A 14,243-nucleotide genomic window follows, 5' to 3' on the forward strand; every position below is an offset into this window, starting at 1 on the left:
GGGCTATAAACAGAACACTCGGCAGCATTTAAATAGCACATGGGGATTGGAAAGGGGAAAATGAGTAGGAGACCGGTGGCTCTTTCTGGAGGGGATGAAGCAGAGGGTTTTTTGGGGGGTCACCACCACAAAGGCCCCGTAATCTATTGCCACCCACCTCCTGAAGGAGGAATGGGACACAGAGAAGGATCTGATTTTTAGTGGTTGGCCTGGTTCCTACTTCAGTCTGGTTTTGTGCACCATCACAACACAAAAGGACTGTTCTCTTCACGCAGTGGCCCCAAGAAACCAGTTTGTGATAACCCTGAAAGACAGCATGTTGTTGGGTTCCTGACTCCATCGGCCCCAGCCAGTGTGGCCTGTGTCCACGGGTGATGGCAGTTGTAGTCCAACAACATCCAGAGGTCCGCAGGTTCCTCACCCCTGTCCTTGACACGTGTCCCAACCAATCAGGGAACACATATTAAATGCACCTGCAGAGGTGTAAAGCAGGGATGATGGGAGTTGTAGTTCAACAATGCAGTGAAAAACAATGTTCTTAATGGGGTACACCCAGTGTTAGATGGCACCACAAACCAGGGTTATGGGCGCAATAATGGAATGTCTAGGCATGCTTTATTTCATAACAAGACTACGAAGCTGAAAATGAATGAACTTTCACATGGTCTAGGCCTTCCTCCGCCACTAATGTTCTTAAGAGGGTCTTTTCTCCAGTCTTCAGAGAGTGGCTGGAAGTGGGGAGGCAGAAAAAGGTGGTCCTTTCCTTCCACTCTGCAGTTTTAATCAGAAATCTTAGGGACAGTACTGCGCCCAGAGCTCAGAAACAGATCACGCTAATGAAATTCTCTGTTGCAAAATCAGCCTAGAACAATGGGAGTTTCTAACGCTGTGTACACCGCCCTGAGATTTTTGGATAAAGGGCAGTGACAACAACAACAACAATGTCGTTCTCGGACTACAACTCCCATCAGCCTCAGCCGGCATGACCAATGGGCAAGGATAATGGGAGTTGTGGTCCACATTGACTGACTATATGTGGATATGTTGGCATCATTTTTACAGGTGGAGGAATAAAGAGAGTCCCTCCCCTGCCTGGATGGGTGAATCTGTCCATTTCAGTTTAGCTTTGTTTTCTTAATTTTTGCAATCTTAAATGCAGTTCTCCACATTTCAACAGCAATTGGCAATTCATTTCTTTTGCGCAACTTTCTCCTGATAAACACATTTCTGCATGCAGTTTTGGCTCATAACATTTTTGCAAGCAGCTTTCTCTAAGACAAGGAAACTTTATATCTTATTTTCACCAATGTGTGCATTTTCCTGGATGCCATTCCCAGGGTGGCTGGGGAAACCCAGACGTGCAGGGTATAAATGTTGTTGTTATATGCACACGTCTTTGCACATATCGAATCATAGAGTTGGAAGGGACCACAAGGGTCATCTAGTTCAACCCCCTACATTGCAGGAAACTTTTTCCCCAATATATTTGGTGGGCCAAGAAAATTGCATTGCTCTCCATTTTTATTTTTCTTGCATTTTATATACACCCTTTCCCCTACCCCAGCCTAAGGAACCCAAGTTGGCATAAATGGTTCTCTCCTCCCAACAACAACCTTGACAGGTAGGCTAGGCTAAGAGACAGTGACTGGCCCGAGGCCACAAACATGCCGATTATATAGATTAGAAGTTTGCTTTCTTTCTAAACGAAAGCTGTAACTCACAGTTTACTGACTCCTGCCCCAAAATCTGGACTTCCAGCCCAAGCAGCTGTCGCTCAGCATGCTTCACTTTTGCGTGGGGATTCAAATCCTGCTCTCTCCCAGGTCCTATTCCAACACCTTACCGGCTCTCATCCTCAGTCCCTTGCCGCCTCCAGCACCGCACAGGAGTCTTAACATAAGTTGCGTTTTGCAAATTAGAAATACATAAATAATTTGCAGAGCGCATCTGCACAGCATGTGTGTCTGTGGCCAATCGATGTTCGGCGCCCTCCGTTTGACACAAGCTTGGAAAAGGAGAACATGGGGAGGGTGCCTTGCGCGGGTTCGAGCGAGAGGATTGGAAGGGTCTGGGGGAGGCAGAGGGGGTGGGGGGACGACACGGACGACCTCGTGGCTCAGGAAGGGGCACCAGAGTCTTCCCAGCCCGGCATCCGCAGGTCGCGTCCGTTCCAGGCGCATCGAGATGACTGTTGCTGTCCAGACCGATCTCGCGAGGTGTCAATCACCGCGGCCCTAGACGCCCGATGGCGTTAGGCTGACTCCTGTCATTTATACACGGGCAACCTGCAGAGCTGGGAGCGGGCCGAGGGGGGGACGGGGAGGGGGTTGGATGGTAGGTGCATGGTCTGGCTTGATTAAAAAATATATCCATTATAAAACGGATACAAAGCCATCCTGCAAAATGACCGCCCAGCACTGCCCGTCCCCTGGCCTCAAGCAAAATTTGGAAGACTTTCAGTTCCATTTGTAGCATCCTAGAGTTTTAAGAGTTGGAAGGGACCCCCCCCCCAAAAAGGTCATCCAGTCCGACCCCCTAAAATGCAGAACTCGCAGCGGAAAGCATTCCTGATGCTACTCTGGTGTTCACACCACTCATATAAAGCACGCAAGGCTTTCCCCAAGGAATCGTGGGAAGCGTCATTTGTTAAGGGCACTGGAGCTCTGTGAGGGTGCAAACTACAGTTCCCATGATTCATTGGGGGGGGAGTTGTAACTGTGAGTGTATACAGTGGTACCTTGGGTTACATACGCTTCAGGTTACAGACTCCGCTAACCCAGAAATAGTACCTCGGGTTAAGAACTTTGCTTCAGGATGAGAACAGAAATCGTTCTCTGGCGGCGCGGTGGCAGCAGGAGGCCCCATTTGCTAAAGTGGTGCTTCAGGTTAAGAACAGTTTCAGGTTAAGAACGGACCTCCAGAACGAATTAAGTTCTTAACCTGAGGTACCACTGTAAATGGTGCTTTGTGTTGTATTGTGTGGGTGTGAAAACAATGCACCGTTTTATTTTTATTCTAGTACTGTAACTGTTTCAAACAAGAAGCTAGGGTGACGTACTTCATTCCTGCATTGCAGGGGGTTGGACTAGATGACCCCTGGGTCCATTCCATCTCTACGGTTCTATGATTTTGTCTCCCAACCCTTCTCCCTTTTCGGCTTTCCAACAACCCTCCAAGGTAGGACAGGCCGAATGAGAGAGAGCAGTTGCTTGGAGGGAAACCCACCTGAGTGGCGATTTGAACCCGGGTCTTTCCTCGCTCCCCCCCAGCAGAACAGCACTGAATTCTTTTGCCTTTATCAGTTGTGCAAATGAGAGTGCATTTACATAACTCCTGCCGTTGCATTATTTTTTATTCTGGTTTTGCCAGCTGTACAGGAGACGGACTCTCCACCCTGCATGCACACACACACAAACACAACCCCGGCCACCAGGAAGCTTGTTAGCCACCCATCAGGCCTCTGCTGTTTCGTCAGATGACGTCCCCACACTCTTTAGTCCTGAGGGTCTGAAAGCAAAGGAGGCCTTTTCCTTACTGAGGGCCACATGCTGGTGGTAGGTGAAGACAGAGGGAAAAGTGCATGGAGCAACAGATTTCAATTTTACCTTCAAAGGTGCCTTGTTGTTGTTGTTACCTCCCAAGTGTGCAGTCTAGGGTTCATTTTGGACTCACAGCTGTCCATGGAGGTCAACTCTGTGTCCAGGGCAGCTGTCTACCAGCTCCACCTGGTACGCAGGCTGACACCCTCCCTGCCCGCGGACTGTCTCACCAGAGTGGTGCATGCTCTGGTTATCTCCCGCTTGGACTACTGAAATGCGCTCTACATGGGGCTACCTTTGAAGGTGACCCGGAAACTACAACTAATCCAGAATGCGGCAGCTAGACTGGGGACTGGGAGTGGCCGCCGAGAACACATAACACCGGTCCTGAGAGACCTACATTGGCTCCCAGTACGTTTCTAAGCACAATTCAAAGTGTTGGTGCTGACCTTTCAAGCCCTAAACCAGGCATAGACAAAACTCCGGCCCTCCAGATGTTTGGGACTACAATTCCCATCATCCCTGACCACTGTTCCTGTTAGCTAGAGATGATGGGAATTGTAGTCCCAAACAACTGGAGGGCTGGAGTTTGCCTGTGCCTGCCCTAAACAGCCTCTGCCCAGTATACCTGAAGGAGCATCTCCACCCCCATTATTCAAGGGACAAACAGAGGGGCCTGGGGGCCACATTCCACCCCTGCTCTGAGTGGGACTATGTAACATTGGTGTGGACTCGCTCGGAAAGTGCTCCTCCATAGGCAGAGCTTGGTGGCCGTGTGTCAGGGATTCCTTAGCTGTGATTCCTGCTGCGCAGAGGGTTGGACTAGATGAGGCTGGGGTTTCAGAGTCCTGCACCCCCAGTACTGTATTCTCTGCTCCTGCAGGGACTTGGGGCAGACACAGCCCTGATTACGGGGGTGCTGTTTGTATTGGGAGGGCCCAGCGGACGCGTTTCGTTGAAATGAATGGCAAGCTCATCCCGAACTGGTGGAAAAGGTGCCAGGTTGTGTCCTGCGGCCTCTAGTGGTCGCCTCTTGGAACTTCATCCCAATCTTGGGCGTTGGGAGAACCCCAAACTCCTTGCTGTTGATGGGGGGGGGGGCCTTTGGGCTGGGGGTGCAGTTGTCATGTACTGGCATTTATACCCTTTCCTTGCTTTTACATACAAAGGTATTGAGACAGACTGTAGACTCTGTGCAAGTGTATTAACACTTTTAATACATTGATCAGTTTTTAATGTTAATTTAAACTTGGGCTGTGACTGTGCTTTGTTATCTAAGACAGCGGGAGCCACAACTTGCATGTAGCAGCCTTGCGTTTTCTCTCTCCTCTCCGCCTCCCCCCCCGCCCCAAAAAAGTGCATACCAAATCTGATGTTCTTCATCACCCCTAATCATTTTTACATGATTTTGCAAGGTGTGCTTATTTTAAATTGGGTTTATTTGCTGCTTTGTCGTTTGCTGTATCATAGAATTGTAGAGTTGGAAGGGACCACGAGGGTCATCTAGTCCAACCCCCTGCAAATGCAGGAATCTTCTGCCCAATGTGGGGTTTGAACCCACAACCCTGAGATTAAGAGTCTCATACTGTAGCAACTGAGCTATCCAAGGGCTGGGCTCCTTTAGGTGGAAGGAGGAGATAAACTGAATAAATAGCTAGTCACTGTGTTGTTGGCATTCGAGAGGCAATGGAAAAGTGACATTATTAATAATTCATAGATTATTATTGCCAATAATAATAACAACAACCATGGATTGTATCCAACTACTCAGCATAGACCTGTCGAAATGAATGAATCTAAATTAGCCACATCTACTCAAGACAGCGGGTGGCGCTGTGGGTAAAACCTCAGTGCCTAGGACTTGCCGATCGCATGGTTGGCGGTTCAAATCCCCGCGGCGGGGTGAGCTCCCGTCTTTCAGTCCCAGCGCCTGCCCACCTAGCAGTTCGAAAGCACCCCTAAGTGCAAGTAGATAAATAGGTACCGCTTTATAGCGGGAAGGTAAACAGTGTTTCCGTGTGCGGCTCTGGCTCGCCAGAGCAGCTTCGTCACGCTGGCCACGTGACCCGGAAGTGTCTCCGGACAGCGCTGGCCCCCGGCCTCTTAAGTGAGATGGGCGCACAACCCTAGAGTCGGACACGACTGGCCTGTACGGGCAGGGTTACCTTTACCTTACTCAATACAGCTCAGTAGGTAGCGCTATGAGACACTTAATCTCAGGGTTTGGGGTTTGAGCCCCATGTCGGGGCAAAAGTTCCCTGCATTGCAGGGAGTTGGACTAGATGGCCCTTGTGGTCCCTCCCAACTCTACAATTCTATAATTCTAATATTGGCTACGTTTTGCTGATTCCGAGTACTGTATTTTGGATATCCTATTTTGGATTCCTATTATTTTAATAATAATATTTCCGCCTGTGTGCAAGTTCTGAAAATTACACACGTGCGTGAATGCTCCTTCCACAAACTGGGGAGTTGCAGTTTGTTTGTTTGTTTGTTTGCTTGGGACCAATCCTGACTCCCCCCCCCCTCCTTTCTCCTTCTCCTTCCCAGCTTGCGCCGCGAAGGCTACACGGTCCAGGTGAACGTCAACGACTACCTGGACATCTACTGCCCGCACTACAACGCCTCTGTGCCCGAGGGGCGCATGGAGCAGTACATCCTCTACATGGTGAACCACGAGGGCTACCGGACGTGCAACATCAGCCAGGGCTTCAAGCGCTGGGAGTGCAACCGGCCCCACGCTCCCCACAGCCCCATCAAGTTCTCGGAGAAGTTCCAGCGCTACAGCGCCTTCTCGCTGGGCTACGAGTTCCACGCCGGACACGAGTATTACTACATCTGTGAGTCTTTGAGATGCACCATCCCATAGTCCTTAAATGCAAGGGGTGGGGTTGAGTTCCATCCCTGACACCATCCATTGATGGAGAAATGGGTCTCTTGTTAGCAAGTGATCAGAAGGACCTGTTTCTGAGGCTTGAAGGATTTGGGAGAGCTCCCAGCTGTCAAAACCAAAGTAGTCTTCTTGCACTGGGGCCTGGCTGAGGTTTTGGGTTGCAAGTCCCATCAGCGCCAGCTGAGGTCCAACACATCGGCCAGGGGCCCAAGGTTCAGGAAGACTAGACAGGGATGAGCTTGATCGTGCAGCAGGCTTATTCAGTAGAGGGAAACATCTTGTGAACTCAGGGGAGGTCTTTGGAAAAAGGCCCATAAACTCAATGCTAAAGGATTTGGGTTCAATCCCCTTCGTCTTCTGAGCTAGATGCACCAGTGGTCCGACTCAGGATAAGGCAGCTTCCTGTGTCCCTGTTTAAGTGAACCTTTTATCCAGAACGATGAGGACTAGAATCTTACTTTGGTAGCAGAGCCCCTGCTTTGCATGCAGAAGGTCCTGGGTCCAATCTCCCGCTCCTGATTTGAGTAGACAGTAGAGTCGATTGATTTGTGTTTATATCTCACCATTCCTCTGAGAAGCTTAGGATGCACACAGTTTTCCAACCCTGCTTTTCCCCCATCCTCACGACAATCCAGCAAGGAGTGTTAGGGTTGAGACTGAGAGAGAGTGGCTGGTCACCCAGTGAGCTCAGTGGCTGAGTGGAGATTTAAACCAGGGTCTCCCCAGTCCTAATCCAACAATCTTAAATGCTTTGGCCGCATCTCTACCTTAAAATTAAAGCACTCCTAAGGACTCTTAGCACCTTGAATAAGGTTTGGTTCCCAGGAATCCTTGAAGGAAGCCATGACTAAAGTGGCATCATAGTGCTATAAATGTCTGGGGCAGATGAGGCCTCTATCTCCCATTAAGGCTGCTGAAAGGTCAAGATAGTTAAAGACAGCTGATTCTGCTCCACCCGACCAATTTTTGAAAGGAAATTCTTCCTTTCAGATGCGTGCGCACACATTTCCTCTGCCCTCCACACCTCTTACTCCTTGTGTCACCTGGCAGGGCTAAGTGGTCGCATGTATTTCTAGGGTCCACCAGGGGGCAGCCCTGGCTAAACTCTGGTGCAGCTTTGCTCAGGCCCAATCTACACCTTGAGAAGAATCACATGATACGGGACAGGGTGGCTCCAGAGTGAACGGGTGGAGGGAAGGATCTGTTAGCTGGCTAATGGGAGCTGGAGCCCAAGAACACTGTTGAGCTACGGTTCCCATCGTCCCTGACCATTGGCCACATTGGCTGGGGCTGATGGGCATTGGAGACCAGCCGCATCTGGAGGGCCAAAGGTTCTCCATCCCTGTTTTGCACCTCTCTTAAGTTCATTAAATATGTGATCCCTGATTGGTTGGGATGTGTGTCTGGTACAGAGATGGGAACGCTGTGGCCCTCCAGGTCCAGTCTTGGACTATAACTCCCATTATCCCTGATAATTGGTTGGGCTGGCTGCTGGGAGGCCAACAGTACTGGTTTGAGTGCTGGACTAGGACCTGGGTTCAAATCCCCACTCAGCTATGAAGCCTACTGGGTGATTTGGGGCCAGTCACTCCCCCCCCCCCCCTCTCGGGCTAACCTACCTCAGAGAGTGGAGATGGAAGTGAGGATGAAATGGAAAAGGGCAAGAATCATTAGAATTGTAGAGCTGTAAGGGACCACAAAGATCCAACCGCCTGCAGTGCAGGAATCGTTTGCCCACCGTGGGGCTCGAACCTGCAACCGTGAGATTGAGTCTCGTGCTCTACCAGCAGAGCTATCCCAGTTTATGTGTGTACATAAGAGAAAAAGTGGAATGCAAATGGATTAATGAAATAGGTTGTTTCCCCCTCTCATTTTCTCATCCTCTACAACGCACTGGCTTTTGTAGCTGTAGACCGGGGGCCAACTAGAAGACCCAAGTTTGTCAGTGGACTCTCTCCCTTCTCCTCCCCCCCCCCCTCAAAAATCCCCCTGCCTATCCAGCCAGCAAATGTTGCCGAGCACGTCTATAATGAGTACAACCAGATCCGAGCGCGAGATTAAACCTTTTACTAGAGATTACGCTCCTCGCCTTCTTTAAAGGGAAGGAGAGACGGGGGACCGTGTTGATCAATTTGCTAATGCTTCCTCCTTGCGTTGAAAGGCGGGGGAGTCCCTTGCCAAGGGGCCGGATTCCCGAAGGCGGCCAAGGAGCTGGGTGGGGGGAGCCTTGAGGAACGGGCAAAGGTGGGGGTTGGTTAGTTCAGGCCGTCATCTTTCCGGGGTGCAAACAGATACAGATCAAGTAAACAAGGCTGGCTGCCCTGATTCTCATCTGCAGAATGTCAGCAGGTGGAAGGTGCGTTTCTGGGACCAGCGCCAGAAATCCGGGCTGTTGGGCAACAGCCAAGGGCCCCCCCAAGGGGTGGGGGCAGCATGGAGCTGCTGGCTGACACAGAGGCAAAACATTGCTCCATCTAAGTCCAGTCGTTGTCTTGCAGTGCCTCTCCAGCCCTACTGGGGATTCCACCTTCTGGATGCAAAGCAAGTGCTCTGTCGCTGAGCTGTGCCCTTCCCCTCAAAATAAAAGCAAGAAGCTAGTCCTCATGATTCTGGGCGAAGGGCTGATTTAAATAGGAAGCTGCCTTATAAACCAAGCAGTCGGACTGTTGGCCCGTCCAGCTCAGTATTGTCTGCCCTGGACAGGGGCAGGGAGATTTCTGCCGGCAGAGTCAGTCTCCTGCTGCTGAAACATAGCACCTTCAGTGCAAAAGGGCCCCCAGGTGCAATCATTGGCATTTTGCAGCTCAGAGGATCTCAGGTACTGGGGAGGAACTTAGCATATGGCTCAGGTAGACTGCCTTTGCCCAAGGAGGTTCCTTTTGACTTCGCTAATAGAACTCCCGCCCTATGAATTTGTTGGGCGTGTGGGTGCCTACTCTGCAAATATACCTCTTCCTTCCTTTCTTAAGAAAGCAGGTAGAAAAAATGCCCCCCCCCCAACTGGCTGGCCACTGGGGGAATAGGATGCTGCACTGGATGGGCCACTGGGCCTGATCCAGCAAGGCTCTTCTGATGTCACAGCAGTTCAGAGCAGAACCTCCATGTCCTACGGCGGTCTACCACTGAACAGTAGATTGCAGGCTTCCCATTGGGACATCCAGCTGGCCAATGGGGGAACAGGATCCTGGACTGGACGGGCCTTTGGCCTGATCCGGCGGCCTCTTCTGACGTTACTTTCTGTTCCTTTCCAGCGACTCCATCGCACAACCACCGCCGGGCCTGCCTCCGAATGAAGGTCTTTGTCTGCTGCGCCTCCCGTGAGTGCCCGGCTCCTTTTCTCTTTTGAACCCCCACCTGGCGCCCCCCCCCCCGGGGCACACCCCTCACCCCCGGTGTGCGGGAGACACATCCCTTGTCCCAAGCGCTCTGAGCACGTTCATCCCATGCAAACACACAACTTGCATCCAGCCAAGTTCGACTCAGTGTAGACCTGTTAGGGAAAACGGTCACGCTCATTCAAGTTAATGGGTCTACTCTGAGAGGTGGATACAAGCCCCTCATTTTTCTTCTTCTGTGCTGCTCTGGATAGCTGTGCCTGACCAAAGGGAGCAAGGATTATCTGGGGTGCAAAAGGCTGCAGAGGTCCCAAGCAGCCGACTTTTTCTCACTCTGTTTGTGTTTCCATGCTTTCTGCAATTGCACCACAGAACCTGGTGCTAAGCAAAGCGTGCTGACAATCTTCATTATCATTGCGCTGTTTTTATTTTCCAAAGCGAATTGCGAGCTCTCATGGACAGGGTGCTGTGTAGATACTTCTTAGAAAGTTTACCTCCTGGTTTCCCCCCCCTTCAAAAGCAAGCCGCTAGTCCTCATGGTTGCGCTCTCTCCTGCTAACGCGCCCCCGTGTGGTGAAATGGAGGTGCAACAGAAGGAAAGGTCGCCGGCATGCCCAGATGGAAAGGGGATTTCGTAATGTTTACGTTTCTCTCATTCGGCGCACGGGGCGCGTTCGGAGAGAGCAGACAAACCCCAGCGGCAGTTGTTTCTCCTTACTTTCCAGTGACAAACAGCCCCTCCTCGCCTGTGAGACTGACCTCCGGCTGTTTAAATAAGTGCATAAATCCGCTGAATATTTCATAACATTTATCGTCGCCGTTAATTTATTAATCGCGTTGTACACAGCCTATGCCATTTACCCAATACTTCCATGCAATGATACGGTTGCGGTATTACGTATTTACACACTGGCTTATCTATCAAAATACCCAAAGCGTTTCCGACACAGAGCAGCATGAATAATGGGGGGGGGGGGAGAGGCGCAGTGAGCACCAGAGGGCACTCAGCACCAGCCATGACTCTGTGTCTCCATCCCATAATCTGGGGCCTTCCAGCTATTTTTGGACTGCAACTCCCACCAGCCCCAGTCAGCGCTGAGATCCCTGAGCTAGATGGACCAAGAATCAGAATAAGACAGTGCCTTACATTCCTACAGCAGCTGTTTGGTCAAAACCATGAGGACTAGAACAATACTATTATATTTAAGAGAAGGTCAGCAGTAGAGCTGAATGTCCCGTCTGAAATGCTGCAGAGCTGCTGCCAGCCAGTGTAGACAGTATTGAGCCAGGTGGACCAATTGGTCTGACTCTCAATGGGGCCGCTGCCTATGTTCTGATGGCGTTGATTTGAAAAGGACACTAAGGTTTAAGAGCCCGCTAATGATAATCCACACTAAGTCTTAGCAAAAAGAAAGGCAGTGACAGATTTGTGCTCTGCGTGCACCCCATAATATTCCACTCTCTACAAGGTGCTGTTCATCATTTCTGACACACCCACAGCCCTCCTGGCGCATGCTCCATTTTCTCCCCCCAAAAACCTACGTTGTGTGTCACGTGACCCAGTGGCCTCAATTGACATCTCACCACCCCCAACCACATACAAGGGGCACCCGGCTTGTTTGGGAGGTCCAGGGTGCCAGGGTTGTGGGGCAGCAAGCTTCATTGGGGTGGGATGGGTGAAAACCACAACATAGGGGCGGTGGGGTTTGGGGCCTGGTTGCCGTCCTCTCTCCCCCCTGGGCATAACCCTCTTCCCCCCCACCCTCTCCTGCCCACAGCGTCGCATTCTGGGGAGAAAGCGGTTCCGACCCTCCCGCAGTTCACTATAGGGCCCGAGGTGAAGATCGAGGACTTGGGTGAGTGATGCCCACAGTGCTCTCTCTCTCTCTCTGCTGGGGTGGGGGGCGGTAAGGGGCACTGGTTTTTCTCCCGGAGACTCAGCAAAACACCAGCCCCTCCCTGTTGGCAGTGCCCCCCTCCACTTGATGGAACGAGGGCAAGAACTTCTCCAGAATTCTGTCTGTCCTGGACTGGGTAATAAAGCCCTCTAGTTGTGGCGTAGCTGCCGTCTCCTTCCCTGATACACCCAGAATCCTTTGCTGCCTGCCATCTTGAAGGCACTTTGAGCAAGAGACACCTGCTGCAGGAAGAGGGTCCCTGACCCTTGAGCTGTGGGGTAGCAGTTGTCTTCCTCCCTGATACCCAGAATCCTTTGCTGCCCACCATCTTGAAGGTGCTTTGAGCAGCAGGCACTCGCCGCAGGAAGAGGGTCCCTGACCCTTGAGCTGTGGGGTAGCAGCCGTCTTCCTCCCTGATACCTAAAATCCTTTGCTGCCCGCCATCTTGAAGGCGCTTTGAGCAGGAGGCACTTGCCAGGGGAGGGGAGAGGGTGCCCAACTCCTTGCTAGAGTCCAATCTTCCCCTTTTCTCTCTCTTTCTCTCTCTCTTTCTCCCCCCTTGCAGATAATTTTAACCCCGAGATGCCTAAGCTGGAGAAAAGCATCAGCGGGACGAGTCCGAAGCGGGAACACTTACCCTTGGCGGTGGCTGCTGCCCTCTTCCTCATGACCCTGCTGGCCTCCTAGCCGCCCGCGAGTTGCCGCAGGAGAGGGGCCCCGACTCAAGCTCACCGACCCAGCCTGTGCCAGCGGCCCTCCCCGGTTTGTTTCTGAGGACAAGAAAAAGAGAGAAAACACCAGACCTTTTTTTAATCTATATATCAAAAGAAATACAATTCCAAAGGGAGGCAGCTTGAGGTGATGCAGAGGAGGAAAGGCCCCAAGATGGAGGACGACTGACCTTCCTGGCTGTGCTGCTCCTTCTTCCTGCTCCTGCTCCTCCCCACCAGCTGGGGGGGGGGTTTCCTCCACTTCTGATTTTTCTGTCCCCCCCACCCCGTCTGCCACTCACTGGGGCTGCTCATATGTGTGTGAGGGGAATGGCGGGTATTTCAGAGGAGGCCCTCCCTCTCCTGCGGACTTTCGGAGGGGCGGCCGGGGTTTTGTTTTGGTGTCCGGGAGAAGAAAAAACCCAGAATATGGCATTTCCCTCCTCCTGCCGGGCTCCCAGTCTCTTTTGAGGACCGCAGCAATAGGCAACCTGCCCGCCTTTTCCGATGCCACCACTGCAAAAAAAGAAAAAGGCACCTGGAGGGACAGAACCACCTTCAGGAACTTTTAAAAAATGGCTCAGGTCAGGACACGGGGAGTGTTTTGCACGGCCTGAGAAAACTTTTGCAAAGGAGAGTTGTGCGCCCTGCGTAGGGGGTGCGGGCACCGTGCCCCAGGAATGCCCACCCCAGAGACAGGTGGCGGCAGCAGCAAAATACACTGTCTTCCTGGTGACTCTCAAGCTGGAGGGTGCGTTTAGGGTGGGGTGTGTGTGATCTCCTAGCCCTCAACCCGAGGGGGGGGGTTACCTGTACATATCTCTTTATGTGTCCTGTACAGAGAGAGAGGCTCTATTATCCGTGTCTATAGATTATATAAAAAAAAAACTGATCATGTAGTGGGGTGGGCACGGGGCGGGCACCGGCCCGCCTGTCTAAGCCAGAGTCTTTTGGGGTTTTGTTTTTTAGGTTTTTTTGGGTGGGGTGGGGGCGCGATTCTTCCCTTTGTCTTCTGTGAAGACCGAACCTATGCAAAATGCACGGACACTTTTTTTTCGTTCCCGGGGGCAAAAAAACAACCAACCAACCGACTACACGGACAAAAAAACAAGCAAAGGAACTTTGGGGGTGGCGAGGTGGGGGTAGGGTTCTCCTTTTTTTTTTTTTTTTTTTTTTTTGGTGCCCCCTTCCTCCCCCACCCCATGAGAGCTTTGGCTGGTGATTTTCATATACTTGCTCTTAGTCTATTAAAAAAAATGAAATAAAAGGTGGAGAAAAAAAATACATATAAAGATAGTTGTCTTTTCCCTGCGCCGTCACCTTGCAGTGGTTTCGCAAGGGCTGTTACTCCTGCTCCTACTCAGAGGAGGCCCATTGAACAGAAAAGCCCAGATGGACCAGGCCAGTGGCCCCTCTAGATCCAGCATCTTGTTCTCCCAACCAGACAATTGTGGGGAACCTGCAAGCAGAATTCAAACACCAGAGCGCTCTCCCCTCCTGTGGCTTCCAGCAACGAGTATTCAGAACCATCACTGCCTCTGACAAAGAAGGCAGAACATAACTCGGTCCTCCGTGAATTTGCCTGATCCTGTAAGAACAGCCTGGCTAGTCCAAAATCCTGTTTTCACAGCGCCCAGACAGGTGCCTCTAGGAAACCTGAAAGCAGGACCTGAGCTCTCTTTTCTTTTGATTGTTAGCATGCGAGAGAGATGATCAGTAGCAGAGGTTGTTGTTATTTAGTTGTGTCCGCCTCTTCGTGACCCCCTGGACCAGAGCACGCCAGGCACTCCTGTCCTCCACTGCCTCCCGCAGTTTGGTCAAAGTCATGCTGGCAGCTTCGAGAACACTGTCCCACCATCTCGTCCTCT

General features: G+C 51.4%; 1 protein-coding gene across 2 annotated transcripts in view; it reads left to right on the forward strand.

Annotated features, from left to right (window-relative positions):
* EFNA3 (ephrin A3) overlaps positions 1-13,656 on the forward strand; it is a 59,849-nt gene extending 46,193 nt beyond the window's left edge. The window contains exons 2-5 of one of the 2 annotated variants that reach the window (XM_083416767.1): positions 6,090-6,379; positions 9,684-9,749; positions 11,546-11,623; positions 12,231-13,656. In XM_083416767.1, coding sequence (XP_083272893.1) covers positions 6,090-6,379; positions 9,684-9,749; positions 11,546-11,623; positions 12,231-12,352 — 556 coding nt within the window. In that variant the 3' untranslated portion in view covers positions 12,353-13,656. The remainder of the gene's footprint in view (positions 1-6,089; positions 6,380-9,683; positions 9,750-11,545; positions 11,624-12,230) is intronic. The other variant, XM_083416768.1, reaches the window with a different exon arrangement.
* Positions 13,657-14,243: the final 587 nt, after the last annotated feature.

This window comes from Podarcis tiliguerta (genome assembly GCF_965153285.1).
Source record: "Podarcis tiliguerta genome assembly, chromosome: 16".
Lineage (NCBI taxonomy): Eukaryota > Metazoa > Chordata > Lepidosauria > Squamata > Lacertidae > Podarcis > Podarcis tiliguerta.